We start from the raw sequence: 20360 nt of genomic DNA on the forward strand, positions 1-20360 counted from the left end.
TTAAGTTAATTTTTTGGCTCAAAAAGCAAAAAGCAAGGCCATGTAGGGGGACATGGAGTTATGTACAGGGTGGTGTTCATGCAAAGAGTTCAGACCATTTCTGGTCAAGGGAGACTTTGAACCGAGCGGTGTCGGCATCTTCACTATCTTGTCCGGCAGCTTCTTCCACGGATCCGCAACCCGGATGGAGAAAGCCCCTGTCCTTCGATTGAGATGAAATCGTCGCAGATAGAGCTTTTCGGAGTGACCCTGCAGCTGACGCTCTGGAGCAGGAGTGAAGAACAGCTCTTCCGAGAGGTTACACTTTCCGCTTATGATGTTGTGAGCAAGAATGAAATCATCACGGTGTCGTCGTTTTTCTAGAGAACAAAGGTCGAGCGTCTTCAGCCTTTCTTCATAAGACAAATGTTTGAGACCAAGAACCATGCGGGTAGCCAGCTTCTGGACTCTTTCGAGATGATGTATGTCTTCTGAACAATTTGTTTTCTAAACAATTCTAGTTTTGTGTCAATCGACTTCCATTATTTGGATTCTCTCAGTACTACTTTAGCTATTAGCATAGTGAAAACAATGCTTCACTGATGAGGTTATAATTTAATTTTTATATTAAGAACAAGACCAGCAATTTTGAAGGGAGGGGATTAGTCAGTTATATGGCTTCTTGTGCTCCTACTTCGATTCTGGATGGATAACAGGCAAAGTTGATCTTGGTAGATTTGAACTTCAAATATATCTTTACTGCAAGATGTTTTTCCTGACAACCTAATGATTTTTCCTGCTTGCCACTTTTAATTTCTAATTTAGGCACAAGGCCAAAAATTTTTGGGGAAGGGATTAACTAATCAAATCAATTCCAGTGCTTGAACAAATATTACCAGGTATTTTTTTCCCGATGTCCTGACCTTGTGAATCAATCTACCTTTCCTGACAAGGTCATATTAAGATGACGAGAGTTGTCTCCCGTACCTGCTGAAATCAATGAATCCATGACTAATTGATTTTCACTGAATGAAACATTCCTTGTTGGATTTCTATTTTTTAAATGTTCTTTGTCTTAACCCTTTAGCATTCAGATTACTCCATCTAATTCAATGCTTATTCATTCAAATTAAAAAAAAAATTAAACGTGCATTATCTTGTAGCTTATAAATTCCAATAATGTGGTTGCATATTTTTGGAATGACATTGTGGGGTAGATGTGAGATGCCACATCTGGTCAGTTTGAACATAAATCATGTAGACTATTTAGGCTGGATATGGCCAGTTTAAATGCTAAATGGTTAAACTTTAGCACTAACTTAACTTTTGTTTTTCAATGCAGATGACGTCTAACAGTTATTTATCCTCTAAACTATTTTATCTTTTAACTGTTATCACAGCCTGTTGTGCCATTATTTAATCTTTTGAAGTTATTCTTTTGCTTGTTACAGCCTGTTAACCAGCTGTAGCTATATTGGGGTACATTACCATCATTTATTTATTAAGTTATGTAGCTCAGGGGTTAGTGTCGTGCTCACAATCATGAGGTAGTGAGTTTGATTTCCGGACCGAGCTGTGTGTTGTGTTTTTGAGCTGGACACCTTATTTCACATCAATCCATTTCAATCCGCTGTAGAAATAAGTTGCGACGTCACTGATGCCAAGCTGTATTGGCTTTTGCCTCTCCCTTGGGATAATGCCAGAAGCACGGAGAGGGGAGGCTGGTACGTATGGGTGATTGCTGGTCTTCCATAAACAACCTTGCCTGGACTTGTGCCTTGGCGGGGAATTTTCTAGGTGCAATTTCATGGTCATTCATGACTGAAAGGGCTCCTTTATATGTATATTACAGTTGTTGTGTTTTGAATTACATGTATCTATTGGAAAGCTTCAGGTACACCTTCATATAGAGATCTGAAGGAAAATATAGATCTGGAGTGATTTCACATGCTCTTTTCCTTTGAAATGATCCAACCTCAATACTATATTGTCAAACGAGCAGTAATATATTTTTACATTAAATAGTCTGGCATCCTGCAAGCTAGGAAGTGAACCCTATGGTCACTCTACATATAGAAATAGTAGCCAAAATTTACTTTTATTTTAGCTGTGACCATCCAATGTTTTATATATCTAAGGTTACAATGTCCTGTGACCCTTTCTTTGGATTGTAGGGAGTAATTTGAAGGAATTTAGCTGTTATTTCTAACAGATCAAGTGACTACATAGAGGCTTCCTTATTAACTCCTCTAATTATTATGATCGTAATGCGTTTTAGAAATTGATTTTGTGTATTAATATTGTATTTGATATACGAATAGACGGGATGATTATGTACGGAAAACTTGATCATAAGTATTTGTAATTGAAGTTGATTTGAGACTAGTATATGCTTGTACCTTATTCATCCCCAAGAGTCTTCCAGTTGCATCCTCTTTTATCCTTACACCCACATTCCCACTCCTCTGTGATCATCATAATATTAGATGAGCTAATAAGGGTCATTTATTATGTTAGAAATAGCAGCCAAATTCCTTCAAATTACTCCCTTCCATCTAAAGAAAGTGTCACTGGACATTGTAATCCTAGATATGCAAAACGTTGGGTGGTCACAGCTAAGATACATTTGATCAGAGGTCAGCTTCTTTAAATTTAGCTTTTAAATCAGGTGGGAAGGCAGTGCTCATAACCATTTCTAGAGTCTTTTTTTTACTGGTGGAAAGATAGGAGGATGATCTATTCAAAGTAGAAGTCTGACCTGAATACTTGCTACTGACCAGACACTGTTAAAGGTACCCAATGTGCCAGGTAGTATTAATAAGTTAGGCTACGGATTGTCTCCCACCTTTGTTGGCCTTTACAGATACCAGTCCACCACTCTGGATTGATACTTTCTTTTCTTAAAAAGGATGAAAGGCAAAGTGACCATGGCAGGATTTGAACTCAGTGCATAAACGACAAAGTATTATAATGAATATATACAGTGCTTATCAAATTTAAAATATATATTCTATGATTATTTAATGAATTTTTAAAAACTTTCTTTCAAGGTCTACAGCACTGAAGTGTAAAAAGCCGTTATTGGTTCCTGTTGTAAAGGGTAGCTTTGAACAATCTCACAGAGTTACCATACTGGGAGCACTCCAAGGATTGTATGTTGTAAGTAGATTGCCTTTGTATTGTTTCTTTGAAAATACTGTTAAGCTGGTTATCAAAAATTAATGACGAAGATCAAAAATCCTAGAATCTTTTGGTTATGTGATATTATTGCCTGTATGCCAACATGGTTATGCAATATTATTGTTTGTATGTATGGTAATCAAAAGATATCAGTAAAAAAGTTATGTGATATTATTGGTGCGAGGTAGTGAAAGTAGTAAAATTTGATCGTTAGGATAAAAACGGCTGGAAGAGATTCTGTGCTTTGGATAGAAGCACTCCGTCGGTTACGACGATGAGTGTTCCGGTTGATCCGACCAATGGAACAGCCTGCTCGTGAAATTAACGTGTAAGTGGCTGAGCACTCCACAGACACGTGTACCCTTAACGTAGTTCTCGGGGATATTCAGCATGACACAGAGAGTGACAAGGCCGGCCTTTTGAAATACAGGTACAACAGAAACAGGAAGAAAGAGTGAGAGAAAGTTGTGGTGAAAGAGTACAGCAGGGATCACCACCATCCCCTGCTGGAGCCTCGTGGAGCTTTAGGTGTTTTCACTCAATAAACACTCACAACGCCCGGTCTGGGAATCGAAACCGCGATCCTATGACCGCGAGTCTGCTGCCCTAACCACTGGGCCATTGCGCCTCCACATTCTGTGCTTTACTCCTTTTGAAAAAGAAAACTAAAGTATGTTGGATATCTGCATAAAGAGTGAAATATTGGTAACAAGCAACAGTTAAAGAGAAGATATATACACCGTGAAGAAGTACTCAGTTTAGCAAAGTAGAAATCTTGATAATTTCCTTCAATGAGAATATAACAATCTAGTCTCCTTCAACAACACCTAAGCATAGTCACTACATCTTTCCGAATCTTGAAAAGCATTCAAATAAAATCTTCAAAATTGCTGTACATGCACCTTGGGCAAGTGTCTTTTACTATAGCCTTAGGCTGACCAAGGCCTTGTGAGTGGATCTGGTAGAAGGAAACTGAAAGAAGCCTGTCGTATATATATATATATATATATATATATATATATATATATCATCATCGTTTAGCGTCCGCTTTCCATGCTAGCATGGGTTGGACGGTTCAACTGGGGTCTGGGAAGCCAGAAGGCTGCACCAGGCCCAGTCTGATCTGGCAATGTTTCTACAGCTGGATGCCCTTCCTAATGCCAACCACTCCGTGAGTGTAGTGGCCGCTTTTTATGTGCCGCCGGCACAGGTGCCAGACGAGGCTGGCAAACGGCCACGATCGGATGGTGCTTTTTACGTGCCACCGGCATGGGGGCCAGGCGAGGCTGGCAACAGCCACGAACGGATGGTGCTTTTTACGTGCCACCGGCACGAGGCCAGTCGGGGCGACGCTGGCAACGGCCTTGTTCGGATGGTTCTCTTACGTGCCACCGGCAATATATATATCTGTGTTTGCCCCCACCATCACTAATTTAGGCACAAGGCCAAAAAGTTTGGGGGAAGGGATTAACTAATCAAATCAATTCCAGTGCTTGAACAAATATCACCAGGTATTTTTTTTCCCGATGTCCTGACCTTGTGAATCAATTTACCTTTCCTGACAAGGCCAATGTTGGTGTGTTTACATCCTCGTAACTTAGTGGTTTGGCAAAAGCGACCGATAGAATAAGTACCAGGCTTACAAAGAATAAGTCTGTTCGACTAAAAGCGGTGCTTCAGCATGGCCGCAGTTAAATGACTGAAGCAAGTAAAAGAATTTTTTAAATTTGAAAGCGATTTGGCTGCTATGTTTAGCAGGTTAAGTGACTGTGTGGCGGCTCCTGTAGTTGTTTGACAAGTATATGCTATAAAAGCATCTGATCAAGGGACAGTACTCTGTTATGATTTTATCTGATAATCGATTTTATTTCTAACTCAAAGATGTGTATCTAGCTAGAGTTTTTTTCTTTTTTTAACTGAAATAATTTCTTCAGCCAAACGACATCTCCGCTTAAATAAATGAAGATGAAGTAATTAGATATAATAGAGGTCACTCTGAAAAGATCTATCTACGACGATTTCATCTCAATCGAGGGAGAGGGGCTTTCTCCCTCCGGGTTGCAGATCCGTGGAATAAGCTGCCGGACGAGATAGTGAAGATGCCGACGACCGCTTGGTTCAAAGTCTCTCTTGACCAGAAATGGCCTGAACTCTTTGTATGACCACCCTCCCTGTATATAACTCCCTGTCCCCCTACATGGCTTTGCTTTTGCTTTTTGAGCCAATAAAAATTGAATTGTAAAAAAAAAATTTTTTTTAAAAGGAACTGAAACCACTTAAAAATGCCGTACAACATTTGTAACTTTCACTTGAAAACTTATCTTGGCATTTGACACCCCCCTTATTATATACAAGATTACCCCCTCCACCCTTAAATGTTTATTTTGACTGCATGGTTTTGTATGTATTTCATATTTTTAGCCAATTGAGATAAGAGAGGATGTGCCAGAGAGGGCTGTTAAAGCCGAAAAACTTGGAGTTTGGTTCTCAGATGCTTCTGTTGCAGATAAAGAACTGCTAGTATGCACAGCTTTAGAAGAAGGAAGGTATGTTATAATTTAAGTTGGTCGAAATAGATAAAATTACGGATCTTTTCGGTTTGAATGGCAGTTTTTCTAGCGGTGTCATATGAAATTGTCACCCATAATTATGACCCTAGAATCGATCTATTGCATTTCATTCTCTTTTAGGGTTAGTTAGGGGTGGGGGGAAGGGTATCTTTTTTTTTCTTCACAAATGTAAATAAACCCAATCTGTTTCTTAAACAAGGGACATATTCATATGGTACAGAATGCTTTTTAACTCACTGATTGGTTGAAATTGCAGAAATTGAAGAAAGACAAAAACAACAAATATCTTACAAACTATAGAATTTTCTCAATAAAGTCAAGTATAAACACATTCTACCAGTATACGAAGTTTAACATTTTTTAGTTAACCTAGAAATTATGTTAAAAACTGCCGTTCAAACCGAAAAGATCCAAAATTACATTCTACTAAAGTCTCACATTTTACAACATAACCTTTGTATTTTCTTGATACAGTTATTTCAATGTAACAACTTAAATCAAATCTACTAAATTGACCATCAAGAACCTAGCTGGAAATAAAAATAGACTAAAATTATCACCTAGTACCTCTTCCTTCTGCCAGGAATGTTCTTGATTATATAAACCTCAATTCTTGAGTGATTCTTTATTTTATGGAAACCCCAGAAGAATAAAAGGCAATGTTGTGCTTGGTGGGACTTGAATTCAGAATGTAAAGAACTGAAATAAATACTGCAAAGCAGTTTGTCTTATGCTTTAAAAGAAATTTGTACCTATTTACCACTAATAATGGTTTCAAATTTTGACACAAAACCAGCAATTTTGAGAGTTGTGTGTGATTAAATTGACCCCAATGTTCAAGTGGTGCTTATTTTTATCAATCCTGAAAGGATGAAAAGCAAAGTCAACCTAGGCAGAATTTGAACTCATAATGTAAAGATAGACAAAATTCCAAAATTCCTAGCATGCTAATGATTCTACCATCACACCACCTTCAATTTATCACTATTAATAATGATAATAATAATTATTATTTCAAGTTTTTGCCAAAAGGGCAGCTTAGGTGAGGTGGGGAAGAGTCAATTACATTATGGGTGAAATACTTTTTGTTATTATTGTTGCCTGGTAACTCAGGTAAGACCCAATCAAGCAACTTATGATCAAATGTATTCCACATGTGACCATCCTGCTGTTGAGTTCCATAATATTAAGTAATCACTAAAAATTAGCATTTGTTTTCAATAAAGGCTCTCTGCTTTTCTTTGTAAAATGTATTATTAAAACTAAAATGTTTTTGAAAGAATTGTTTCTAATTTCTTAAACTTTTAGAGTGGTCACTCGAGACATTGGTGGGTCTGACCCAGAGAGGATGGCAGCACCAAAAGTGGCTGAATATGTGAAAAAAGTCTTGGGTGGTTCAAATTCTGACATTAAGGTAATTTCAATATTTACACTTAAATTTACAACTAATTTCAAGCTTATTAACATCGGATAGACTTTGATAATTATTGATTATCTTCTTCAGCATAGATACATCTATGGCTGTGTGGTTAAGAAGTAAACTTCTCAAGCACATGGTTTTGGGCTCAGCACCACTGCTTGGTACCTAACCTCAGATTGATCAAAGCCTTGTGAGTAGATTTGGCTGATAGAAATGGAAAGGAACCCTTATACATTATATATATATATATATATATATATATATCAAGTCAATTCAGATAAATGAATAAAATTAATGGATAACAAAAAGGTGTGCACAAGGAGTGTGTTAGCTTGATGTTCTGAAAAAGGAGAGTTTGACATTTTGACCATAACCCTTCATCGAAAAGGAAAAGTCCAAAGAAGGAAAAGAAATTGCCAACAGCATGTGGTGTCACCGTGGGACTTGCACCTGGAAATATGTAGACAGCATGTGCATATGTAAGAAAATGAGATGGCAAACAAATAAATGATTATCATACATATTTCATTAGTTTGCAACTGTTTTCTCTATAAAAGATGCGGTGGACTTGTAGCTGAGTGCTTCAGTAATACCTTATAGTATCATCAGAGCCTTGAATATGAAGTGCAATATATTAAAGCAGAAATGGCTGTAAGCTAATGAAGTTTGTAAGATAATCATTTATTCCTTTGTCATTTCATTTTATTACTGCTCTACACTTGTCTAAAACATCGTTCTGAAACATGCATATATTGAGTTCTACACCAGGTTATTAATCTCTCAATGTATCTATATAGATATATATTGGGTTGTCCGGAAAGTTCGTGCCGATTTTTAAAGGTAAGAAAAAGGTTAATAAATACTTGCCATTACATTTTTAATCAATCAAATATGAGCCATTTTGTTGCACAATGCGTCTCCATCTTTCCTTTAACTTGAAAATACTCTCTTCCCAGAATTGAAGTGGTTTCCTGGTAAAGAATTCATCAAGGTATCTTTTTACATCATCCAAAGAATTGAATTTTTTACCATTAAGACTATTCTGCAGAAACCTGAATAAGTGGAAATCTGAAGGAGCAATATCTGGTGAATATGGAGGATGGGGTAACACATCCCAGCTGAGCTGCAGCAATTTTTGTCTGGTTCCCAAAGCATCAAGCACCGAAAATGAACTTTCTTATCATCCATTTTAAAGGGTTACAGAATTAACACAGGTTATAGGAACATAATTCTTCTACGAAATGATAGCTTAAGCTGTGCTCTAAATTGAGGTGTAGTCAAATCCTATTTTATGGACTCAACCATGTTCTAAAATAAGTCAAAAGGTAAGCTACTATAAATTGGCACAAACTTTCCGGACAACCCAATATATATGTCCCCCATGTGTGTGTCTTGTTGTGTTGGCCTTGCAAGGTAGCTGTAAACAAGTGTTGCCAAAATGGAAGAAATGTCATTCATTTCCAATTTTCAATGTTGCTAAGTCCATTCATGGGAAAATATTACCTTCATTTAGAAACAAGTACTTCTGTGATCAAACTCAAACTTCTACATTTCCCTAGCTTAAATATTTCGATAAACTCGGTTATGATGTATAAAAACATAAAGAACTCTTATTTTGTTGTGAAAATTTAATAAAATTATGCATTAATCAACAGTAACTCAATTTTAATGAAGTTCTTTGCTTACAGTTCATCCAATGAATATGTTTTCTGTATATTCTAGATAACTGTCCAGTCAAATGTTGGTGAACTTGAGAAGAGCTATCCACTCCTTGGAGCTGTTAACAGAGCAACTAGAAGTAAGTAGAGCTTTACATTGGAATTCTTATTTTACAAATAAGCTTTATTAGTTGATTAGTTTAACCACCTTGAGTGATTAGTTTAAGCGGATCTTTTCGATTTGACCGGCAGTTTTTAAAAATAATTTCCACGTAACTAAACACTTTTAAACTTCGTATATTGGTAGAATGTGTTTATAAAACATCTTTTTCTCTTGGCTTTATAGAGAAAATTCTATGATTTGTAAGATATTTGTTGTTTTTTTTCTTCAATTTCTGCAATTTCAACTAATCAATGACGTCTATTCAGGTGAAAACATTCTGTGCCGTATGAATATGTCCCTCGTTTAAGAAACAGATTGGGTTTATTTACATTTGTGAAGAAAAAATATACCCTTCCCCCCACATCTAACCCTAACTAACCCTAACCCTAAAACCGATTGAAATGCAATAGATCGATACTAGGGTCATAATTATGGGTGTCAATTTCATATGACACCACTAGAAAAAACTGCCGTTCAAACCGAAAAGATCCGTTTAACCTGAATACCATTGATATTTAGACAAGGAAATTTGTTTTTGAAGAGCTTAGCCTTCTCTCTGGCACAAGATTGCCTTGTTATGTGATAATCAGGCTGTCTGGTCTCTTAATTTAGTTTTTAAGACTATCGTTTAATTTCATTTACCTCTGAACTCCATTACGTTTAGATAATAGCTTGTAAGAGTTGTTTCCCTTACACAAATATTTTCTTTTCCTCACGTAAATAAACGTAAATAACATCAATATAAATACACATAAACACACACTTTGTGTGTTTGTGTGCATTTATATTGATGTTATTTACGTTTATTTTTAGTATTTTACTTTGGCTGGTCTTCCATTGCTGGTTGGGTCAAAGTTTAATATTTCTCCCAAATATTTTAATAAACCGGCGGCGAACTGGCAGAAACGTTTGCACGCCGGGTGAAATGCTTAACTGTATTTCGTCTGTTTTAAGTTTTATAGGCGTAGGAGTGGCCGTGTGGTAAGTAGCTTGCTTACCAACCACATGGTTTTGGGTTCAGTTCCACTGTGTGGAACCTTGGGTTATATGTATGTGTGCGTGTGTGTGTGTATGTTTGTGTGTCTGTGTTTGTCCCCCCCCCCAACATCGCTTGACAACCGATGCTGGTGTGTTTGAGACCGATAGAATAAGTATTTGGCTTACAAAGAATAAATCCTGGGGTCGATTTGCTTGACTAATGGCGGTGCTCCAGTATGGCCACAGTCAAATGACTGAAACAAGTAAAAGAGTAAAACCATTAAAATATAGAAGGCACCACTTCGTAGTTGCTTGACCTGCTGTAAACGGTTGCCAAATTATGTCAAATTCAGACCAAGGGCTTAAGATAAAGAGAATACATTGGATGATGTAGTTCTTGATACACTACTTGTATAATAAAAGAGAGAGGGGGTGGGGCGCGGAGAGATCTTCACCCTTGAGAGTGATGAATATTTCTCTCTCCCCACTATTTCTTTTATTATACAAATAGTGTAAACATCATCCAGTGTATCCTTCTCTTTTTCTTAAGTCCTCTGTCTGAATTTAACATAATTTGGCAACAGTCTATAGCAGGTGAAAGGGTTACAGAATTAACACTGGTTATAGGAACATAATTCTTTTTCCATGAAATGATAGCTTAAACTGTGCTCTAAATTGAGGTGTACTCAAATCCTATTTTATGGACTCAATCATGTTCTAAAATAAGTTGAAAGGTAAGCTACTATAAATCGGTACAAACTTTCCAGACAACCCAATATATATGCGCACGTGCACACACACACACACACACATGGTGTGTGTGCCTTGTTGTCTTGGCTTTGCAAGGTTGTCTTAATAAGTAGGAAAGCAGACAAATCACAAATCCCTTGAGGTAGATGGCCCTGCTCGATCTATAGAAATGGCATAGGTAGAAACTCCATAAGATGTACCCAGTGTAAGCTATGGACACACATAAAAGATGCAGCAATATCAAAGGAAGGCAAACTGGGAAGATAGTTTTTGTGTGTGGCGAATGCTCAGTGGCAATAAACACTGAAAATGTGCAGAAAACGGTTTGTTTGCCAGAGGGAAAAACTAGAAGTAATTGATAGCTTCTGTTACCTAGGTGACCAAGTCAATATTGGGGGTGGATGCTCTGAGTGTGTAGCTGCAAGAATAAGAATAGCCTGGCTAAAGTTCAGAGAGCTCCTACCAGAGTAAAAGGTAGACTGTATGATGCATGTGTGTGAATAGCCATGCTACATGGCAGTGAAACATTAGCCTTGACCACTGAGGACATGTGTAAGCTTGCAAGAAATGAAGCTAGTATGCTCTGCTAGATGTGTAATGTCAGTGTGCATAGATGACAGTGTAAGTGCCCTGAGAGAAAAGTTGGACATAAGAAGCCCCAACAAGCCAAGTCAGACCATAACTCTGGCCTATGCCAGTGCAACATAACTGGCCCATTTAAGAGTACCATTCAATCATTGGGCAATAAACTGTGCTTGTGAAGACCTGTTGAGTCAAGTGAAGTCATTGTCATGGCCGACGCCAGTAACGCTTAACTGGCACCCATCCCGGTAGCATATAAAAAGCACCATTTGAGCATGGTCATTACCAGTGCTGCCTAATTGGCTCCTGTGCTGGTGGCATGTAAAAAACACCCACTACACTCTTCGAATGGTTGGTGTTAGTAAGGGCATCCAGCTGTAGAAACCTTGCCAGATCAGACTGGAGCCTAGTACAGCCTTCTGGCTTGCCAGTGCTTAGTCAAACCATCCATCACATGCTAGCATGGAAAGTGGATGTTAAACGACGACGATGATGATGGGCTTCTTTCAGTTTCCATCTACCAAATCCACTCAAAGTTTTGATCAGCCTGAGGCTCAAGGTACCACACAATGGGACTGAACCCAGAAACATTTGGTTGGGAAGCAAGCTTCCTGCCACACAGCTGTGCCTGTGCTTATGTACAAATTCTTTTTGCAAGGTTTCTATTCTTATGCCAATGTTCATTAAAAAAAGTATTTTTATGTCTTTTAAGACTTGGAGCGTCATGCAGCAAGAGTCCTCTTATTGGAATACACTGGCAGTGGGTCTACTGAAGAAAATGTCTATCTTGTTGGAAAGGTATTTTTATTATTTCATTATTAGCAGTTGTGTTGCTGAATACTTTAGTTTGGGATTTATTTGTATCAAATTTCTATGAAATAAGCTTTTCAGTGCTCCCAAATTATGGTTGAAGTTTGTAGGAAAAGCTAAACAAAAATGTAAAGAAACCCCAAAATATAGCATAAAAAACAGCTGTTTCTATGAGGTAGGTTGCCACAATTATTGAATTTGACTGCTCAATTAAGGTTGTTCTTCTTCACATGCTCTTGCCCAACCATATATATACATACACAAATAGATACATACAATAACACTTCACTTTACTAGGACCCACTGTACGAGACCCTGGGTTTTGAAATCAAAATCAAATTCGATGACTGGCATCCGTGCTAGTGGAGTGCTAAGAGCACCATCCGAGTGTGATCGTTGCCAGAGCAGCTTACTGGCTTCTGTGCTGGTGCAGCGCTAAGAGCAGCATCCGAGTGTGATCGTTGCCAGAGCAGCTAACTGGCTTCTGTGCCAGTGGCATGTGAAAAGTACCATTCGAGTGTGATCGTTACCAGCGTCACCTTACTGGCACTTGTGATGGTGGCATGTGAAAAAACATTTGAGCGAGGTTGTTGCCAGTGCCGCTGGACTGGCTCCTGTGCAGGTGGCACATAAAAAGCACCATCTGAACGTGGCTGTTGCCAGTACTGCCTGACTGGCCTTCGTGCCAGTAGTATATAAAAGCAACCACTATACTCTTGGAGTGGTTGGCGTTAGGAAGGGTATCCAGCTGTAGAAACTCTGCCAGATCAGATTGGAGCCTGGTGCAGCCATCTCGTTCGCCAGACCTCAGTCAAATCGTCCAACCCATGCTAGCATGGAAAGCGGACATTAAGCGATTATGATTGATGATTTTACAATAGATATAAGAAGATTAAACAACCATTTTGTGTGTGTGTCGCAACATTGCAACATGTTGCAACACTGGTTCTGATGCATCTACACAGCTGCACATAGCAACGGAATAAAAGCTTCTAAGCAAACAACTCTAGACTTGGTTTTTAAAAAGAAATCTACTAGTCTGTTTACAAGTGCTTGTGAATTGGTGATCACGTCTACAAGTGATGGTGTCTAGTGCAAGTGAAAGTGATTCAGAAAACGATTATAATAATACATTATTTACATTTGACGGATATTTGTCCTCATCTTGTTTGTTGTTAACATAACATTTCGGCCAATATACCCTCCAGCCTTCATCAGGTGTCTTGGGGAAATTTCAAATCTGGGTTCTCATTACTAAGGTATTATTATTATTGTTTTTATTCAGGTCACTGCTTGGAATCGAACTTGGAATCTTGGGGTTAGTAGCCCGCAATCTTAATCACAAGATTCTGAGTTCAATTCCAAGCAGTGACCTGAATAATAACAATAATAATAATAATAATAATAATAGTAATAATAACACCTTAGGAATGAGAACCCAAGTTCTAAATTTCCCAAAGACACCTGACGACGGTTGGAGGGTATATCAGCCAAAATGTGTTAACAACAAACAAGATGATGACAAATATCCGTCAAATGTAAATAATGTACATAATTCCTCATCTCTTAAATATAGAACTGGATTATAATAATGTTTTTTATTATAAATGATCTTGACATTCTTTTTACTTTAGATAAAATATTCTTTCCATTCTACTGTTGTTTTATTGTCATTTATTCATGAGTGTTATAGATTTTATTGGTAAAATAGTTTTCTGGGAATGAATTATGATTTATAACATTACTACTATGAGAAATTATTGGTCTATTTTATGAGATTTTGCTTTATGAGTGGTCTCTGGAAACAAATTAACTTTAATATCCAGGCATTACTGTATACACACCCGAGGATGAAATCAACATTATATATTGTGGTTGTGTGTGAGATTTGGTAGCCATTTTGATCTGTATCACTAGTGTTAGTGCTACCTCTCTCTTTTCCTTTCTTTCTTACTCTCAGAATCAACAACCTTGAAAAGACCAAGAAGGGAGTGTCCTCATCATGGTCACACTAAACCTTTCTCCACCACCCTGACAAAGAAAGAAAGAAAGACCTACTTAATTTTATTGACCCCCACCAGACTTTAAAATGCAAATATCACCTTGTTGGGATTTTGAATATATTTAAAATTGCATTTTAAATTTTTTTTTAAATGTTTAAATTAAAAATTTTTTTTAATTTAAAATTTAATATTGCATTTTAAATATATTTAAAATGCAAATATCACCTTGTTGGGATTTTGATTACAACATTGTAATTTAATACTGACTTTATTTAGTCTCCACCAACACCCTAAGTGATATTTGAACTCCCAATAGTAAAGTACTTATTAGATATTAGAAATCTACTTGTCCTTTTATGAGTACTTTCTCTTTGTTGATTAAACCTGAATGGATGAAATTCAATGTAAGTGGAATTTGAATTCAGAGCTCTGACTGTTAGTTTGCTGCCTACAAATCAATTATGGGCTTTTATTTACTCAGCTGTATACTTGGCCCACAAAAGTTGTGGTCTTGTTTCTATGTTAGAAATCATTATCATTATTATTATTGAGTGAGAAAGCAGTGCATGCCATCAAAGTGACACTGGATAAAATATTCGATTATTATTAAGGCAGCAAGCTGGCAGAATTGTTAGCATGCCAGGCAAAATGCTTAGCGGTATTTCGTCTGCTGCTACGTACTGAGTTCAATTTCCACCAAGGTCGACTTTGCCTTTCAACTTTTCAGGGTTGAAAAATTAAGTGCCAGGGAAATACTGGGGTCGATGTGATCAACTTACCCGCTCCTGTAAAATTTCAGGCCTTGTACCTATTGTAGAAAGGATTATTAATGTGATCAAATATTTTAAACTTTATTTTTGTGCTTATGCAGGGCATCACTTATGACACTGGTGGCCACGATATCAAAGCTGGTGGCCATATGGCTGGTATGCACCGTGATAAATGTGGAGCAGCAGCAGTAGCTGGATTCTTTAAGGTAAGAAATTTATTTTCATTGATATTGTAGTGGCTGTTAAGGTTGGCCACTGTGTGTGTGTGTGTGTGTGTGTGTGTGTGTGTGTGTGGAGTGATATTGGGTGAGCTGTATCCCTATCTGGGCTGTGTGCATTTGGGTGAACTTCGAGACAAACTCCCTTGGGTAAAGCAGGTAGAGCATCATTCTTGGCTGAGCTGAACCAAACTGAATGAATGCTTTTGAAGATTGATTGTGGTGTGTAATAAGTGTCTTTAACTCTCCTATCGAATTTACTTGTAATTGTGTAATCTGTCTTTCATTGCAGGTGTTATCTATTTTGAAACCTAAAGGCATAAAGGTAACAGGATCCATGTCTATGGTACGAAACAGTGTTGGACCAGGTAAGCTGTCTGGCTAGTTGGCTGTCTGTCTGTTTCTCACTTTTATCGGTCAATGTTACCTGTTATTTTTGCTTCTACAGGGTGTCCCAAAAGTCACTGATGGGTTTTAATTTTTAATAACTTTCTTAACTTTACAAATAAATGTATGAAAATATGAAAATTTGATACAATATAAAGGACATAATCGAAATTAATATGCACAAGTAAAATTTTGCAACATCACCACATCACATATAGAAAATGACATCACTTAAATGGCAGCCATTTATGGCTTTGCATGCTTGTGCTCTTTCCAAAACTTGCACCATAACACTCTCAAGAGTTTCAGACCCCACTTCTATGATTTCTCTATTGATGTTCTCTTTGTTGCACCAGGGTTTCCAGGTTGTTGACGTAAACCCTGTCTTTCAGGTATCTCCACAAGAAAAAATCCGGGTTAGTCAAGTCTGGGGAATGTGAAAGCCATTCGAAGTAGATCTCGCATATGGTTGTGCTTGAGAAGACTCGTCAAGCCAGGTGAAATCGTAGTTATGGTTGTTGCTAGTGTCCTGTAAATGGTACCTGTGAAATTGTAGTCGTGCTGTTGCTGGTATGTAAATGACACCCATGCCAGTGGTACATGACAAGCACCCATTACACCCTCAGACTGGTTGGCATTAGGAAGGCATCCACCAATAGAAACCATGCTAAATCAAACTCCAGCATGGAGAGTGGACATTAAATGATGGTGAACTGTTAGGCATCTGATCACATTGTCCCACCAAATTCAGTTTGTTGCCTCGTTTAGTGAGGTTCAATTTATCTGCTACAGTTTATTTAACCTTCCTAATAATCTCCCATTTTATTTGGAAGAGCATCTAATTGTGAAACAATTTCTTACCCTTTAAAATATAATTTGTAGGAAACATAGACAAAAAGATAGACATTCAGTATTTAAAATAACATTACAAATTTAAAGATTATTATTATTACATTGAATTTTAGTGCTTTTTTTTTATTAAGGTTTTCTGATCAATTTTCTTAATTCTATTGTCTTTTTTGTTTTATTCTGTTTAATCAAATATTGTTCAGTTATGACCATCCATCTTTTATTCCCACATAGTGTTTCTAGGACTACATTATTCAATGTCTGCTTCTAAGACAGTAAGGCAATTATTTACGTAAATACTTCAGTAAGGCAATTATTTACGTAAATACTTCTTCACTGATCTGTAATATGATATTTTTTTTTGTTGGAGAGTATATATCTTTTAGGATTAAAGACCTGTGGTTTCATTGTATAGTTTAAGGGAAATTTGGTGGATCTACAACTACATAGACATACATGCCTGTTTTATGAGTATAACGAAGTGTAACAAATTTGCATTTATTTAATATATATATATATATATATATATATATATTGCAAGTTTCATGGAGGTGGTGACAAATGACCAAGGCTTCCAGTGACACTGTGTTTGGGAAGATGCATCAAGCTTAGTGAAATTGTGGCCAGTGCTGGTGACTTGTAAATAGCACCCAGTACACTCTGTAATGTGGTTTGCATTAGGAAGAGCATCCAGCTGTAGAAACAAAGCCAAAACAGATGACTGGGTCTTGGTGCAGCACTCTGGCTTGCCAGCTCCAGTCAAACCATCTAACCCATTCCAGCATTGAAAATGGGTATTAAATGCTGATGATAATGATGCTCATAACTGTTTTATTGGTTATTTTCCTAATTTATTCTTTGAATTCTTTTATAGATGGCTATGTTGCCGATGAGATCGTTACCTCTCGCTCCAATGTCCGGGTTCGTGTTGGTAACACTGATGCCGAAGGAAGAATGGTGATGGCTGATTTGTTGTGTTACATGAAAGAACAGGTTTGTAATTATTCTTGTTTTGATTGTAGACCAGAATGCTGGTGAACATATTGAGAGCATAGCTCCAAATCTGTAATTGTTTTGTGTTGATTGATCTTGCATCGTTTATAATAAGATCACTTGTTTAGGGCTGAAATGTTTATAAACTTAAAAAAAGAAAATTAATGAAAAAAGGAAAGGAAATTGCTCTTTTGGCCCTGTGCTATATAGTGTTACCATGAAAGAACAGTTTTGTATCATAGAACCAGTGGTGGTCTGGTGTCAAAAAGATTAAGATGTATGATGGTTTTAGATGTGTTGTTCTTGAAAGTATGATGTTTATGAAAGGGATTGTCATGCCTTTCCTGAAGGAACTTGTGATACCACAAAATGAAATTAGAACACTCAGGAACTATAACATATTATTAAGTCAGTAGAAATGTCAAAAGGTTAAAGAATCCCTTCAGTCACAAATGACCATGGGATTGCACCTAGAAGGTGCACAAGTCTGGGCAGGGTTGTTTATGGAAGACCAAGAGTCACCCATGCATACCAGCCTCCCCTTTCCATGCCACTGATGTTGTCCAAGAGAAAGGCATAGACTGATACTGCTTGGTACCAGTGACATTGCAACTCATTTCTACAGTTGGGTGAACTGGAGCAACATGAAATAAAGTGTCTTACTCAAGAACACTCTGCCTCGTCTGGGAATCGAACCAACAACTTCATGACTAATAGTCTGACACTCTAACCACTGAACCATGAGATGTCAAAATACCGAGATATTGTTGATCAGTCATTGACACATCTGAAGAAATGCTACTGAAAGTTTCCTATCCTCTCACAGAATTATAATAAACACAAGTGGCTTTGTCAATGTGGTGTCCCGGCTCCCAAAAATGATATTTTGAAGGATATTCATGTCACTGTCATTTAACAGATACTTGCCTGGTTGATAGTACAATTGAGTTTGAAATGTAATTGATATGATGAATGCTGTTTGCTATCCAATATAAGTTCTCAGTTCCTTTCAACCCACAAGCATTTAACCTCACAATCAGCAACTGAAAGTAGGAGCACACACATTATGAAATTTGGATGCCCCCAAACTCCATAATGGTACAAAGCTATAATCAAAGCTCTTATGCTCTATGTGATTGAAGCCATCATTATGACTGGTTGTATCAAGGGAGAAGTTATTTTCATTCATGACATCAGCTTTACTGTTTCATTTGAAGCCCCTTCAGTTTCCAGTGACAATGTCCTTTGTATGACCATCATCAAGTTTGAGACCATTCCTTTACATTGCTCTATTTGAATTGATAAGTCCACGTTTCTCTCCTGGTCAGTTCTATGGTGCATGATTACATTTTGAGCCAAGCAGACATCTTTACACCAATGCATCAAACTGCAAAACGAGAAATAGTGTCTATTCCAGGTCATGTCTGTGCCTAGCGTCTTATACTATATATCAAAATATATTCAAAATGTGTGGCTAACTATTTTGTTATTTAAATGTGTGAATATTTGTTGCTTAAATGTGTTTCTATTTCTTTTTCTGTACAGGCTAAAGGTGTGAAAAATGCTCATATTTTCACAATTGCTACCCTCACAGGCCATGCTGTACTAGCCATGGGACCTGATTACACTGTAAGTTAAATGTGATTTTTCTTTAGCTTTAAGATATATTAGGGAGATGTACTTGCATAGCAAGTGGTTTGATCTGAGATCGTGTGCTGAAACAAAGACAATTGCAGCATGGAAGGTGTTTGTAAGCCATTTAAGAAACACCCAAAAGCCGTTCAATTCACTTCAACATTTAAATTTAATATTTCAAAATATTTTCGTCGTTATAAGACCGCGACCTGTTCACTGACAAAAATCCGTGCAGCAGCACGGATTTTTGTCAGTGAACAGTTCGCGGTCTTATAGCGACGAAAATATTTTGACATATCAAACTTAAATGTTGAAGTCAAGATATATTAGGTTTTAAATAAATATATTTATGTCAACCCAAGCATATCCTTTATGGCCATTTTAACCATAAAGCTGTCCGATTCAATTGCTAATCCTTCTGTAAGTACACTTAGCAGTATTTTCATTTTTCCCTCACTTATATTTTCTGCATGCCACAGTTTCTTATAACATTTTAAATCCTCTTCTTCATCAGCATTAGTAAGGTTAAGTGTGCTATTCCCCAACTACATCTAGATTTGCCTTGACATACTGCTTCACAATCCAAAATACTTTCCACTCCAGTTACTCTCATTGCAGAACACTAACAAACCTGCTTTTCGCTTCCCTTCAAGTTATGTACACTTGTCACCTAGCTTGTCTTAGTTATATAAGATAGTATAAAATGGCTCTAATTAGACAAGTTGTATCAAGTTAATAATTTAACATGGAGATACAAATTGTAAGGATCAGTGAAAATCCCCCCAAAAAACTCTCGGCTCTACCTGGTTGTTGCCACCTTCTTTGGATGTTTAATTTTGACTTCAATTTACTTTTACTTTTAATTGCTCCCAGCTCAAATAAAAGAAGTACATGTAAGATACTGAAATCAGTCTGGGCAACCATGTCTTGCTTTTATAAAAGCTTTACATTGTATTGAAAGAAACACATTTTCTGATTCAATAGTTACTGCTATGTTTTCTCTATTTTTTACCCTTCAACACTTTGAAAGTTACTCCACTTTTATGTTTTTTATCTCTGCAGGCGGTCATGGATAATGGCCCAGCCAAGAAGAAGAAGATGTCTCAAACTCTCCAGGATGTTGGACATTCAATTGGAGATTTATTTGAAATTTCAAACATTCGCCGTGAGGTAAAATTTTATCCATCTTATCATCTTCGTTCCTTCCACTGGGGCAAAAAAAAAAATGGTATCAGCACTCTTCTCCTATTTCAGCTAAAAGAAGAAAACCTAACAAAAACCTTTCAGTTTCCACAGTGCTCCTTTTAGACTTCAGTTGTTTTTAGTTTTTTTTTTTTTCATAAGTTAGTCTTGGTGGACAGGAGTGGTGTTCATCACTCTTATACATCCTCTAAAACTGCTAAAACTGTTGCAGT

General features: G+C 37.1%; 1 protein-coding gene across 2 annotated transcripts in view; it reads left to right on the top strand.

Moving 5' to 3' along the window:
- LOC115232621 (putative aminopeptidase W07G4.4) overlaps positions 1-20360 on the top strand; it is a 42452-nt gene that overhangs the window by 12728 nt on the left and 9364 nt on the right. The window contains exons 5-15 of one of the 2 annotated variants that reach the window (XM_036513514.1): positions 3030-3138; positions 5581-5705; positions 7038-7143; positions 8872-8947; positions 11993-12078; positions 14965-15069; positions 15374-15449; positions 17192-17310; positions 18856-18939; positions 20008-20148; positions 20183-20218. In XM_036513514.1, the coding sequence (XP_036369407.1) occupies positions 3030-3138; positions 5581-5705; positions 7038-7143; positions 8872-8947; positions 11993-12078; positions 14965-15069; positions 15374-15449; positions 17192-17310; positions 18856-18939; positions 20008-20148; positions 20183-20203 (1048 nt within the window). In that variant the 3' untranslated portion in view covers positions 20204-20218. Of the gene's footprint in view, positions 1-3029; positions 3139-5580; positions 5706-7037; positions 7144-8871; positions 8948-11992; positions 12079-14964; positions 15070-15373; positions 15450-17191; positions 17311-18855; positions 18940-20007; positions 20149-20182; positions 20219-20360 lie in introns of those variants that run through there. The other variant, XM_029802615.2, reaches the window with a different exon arrangement.

Source organism: Octopus sinensis, linkage group LG2, assembly GCF_006345805.1.
Source record: "Octopus sinensis linkage group LG2, ASM634580v1, whole genome shotgun sequence".
Classification (NCBI taxonomy): domain Eukaryota; kingdom Metazoa; phylum Mollusca; class Cephalopoda; order Octopoda; family Octopodidae; genus Octopus; species Octopus sinensis.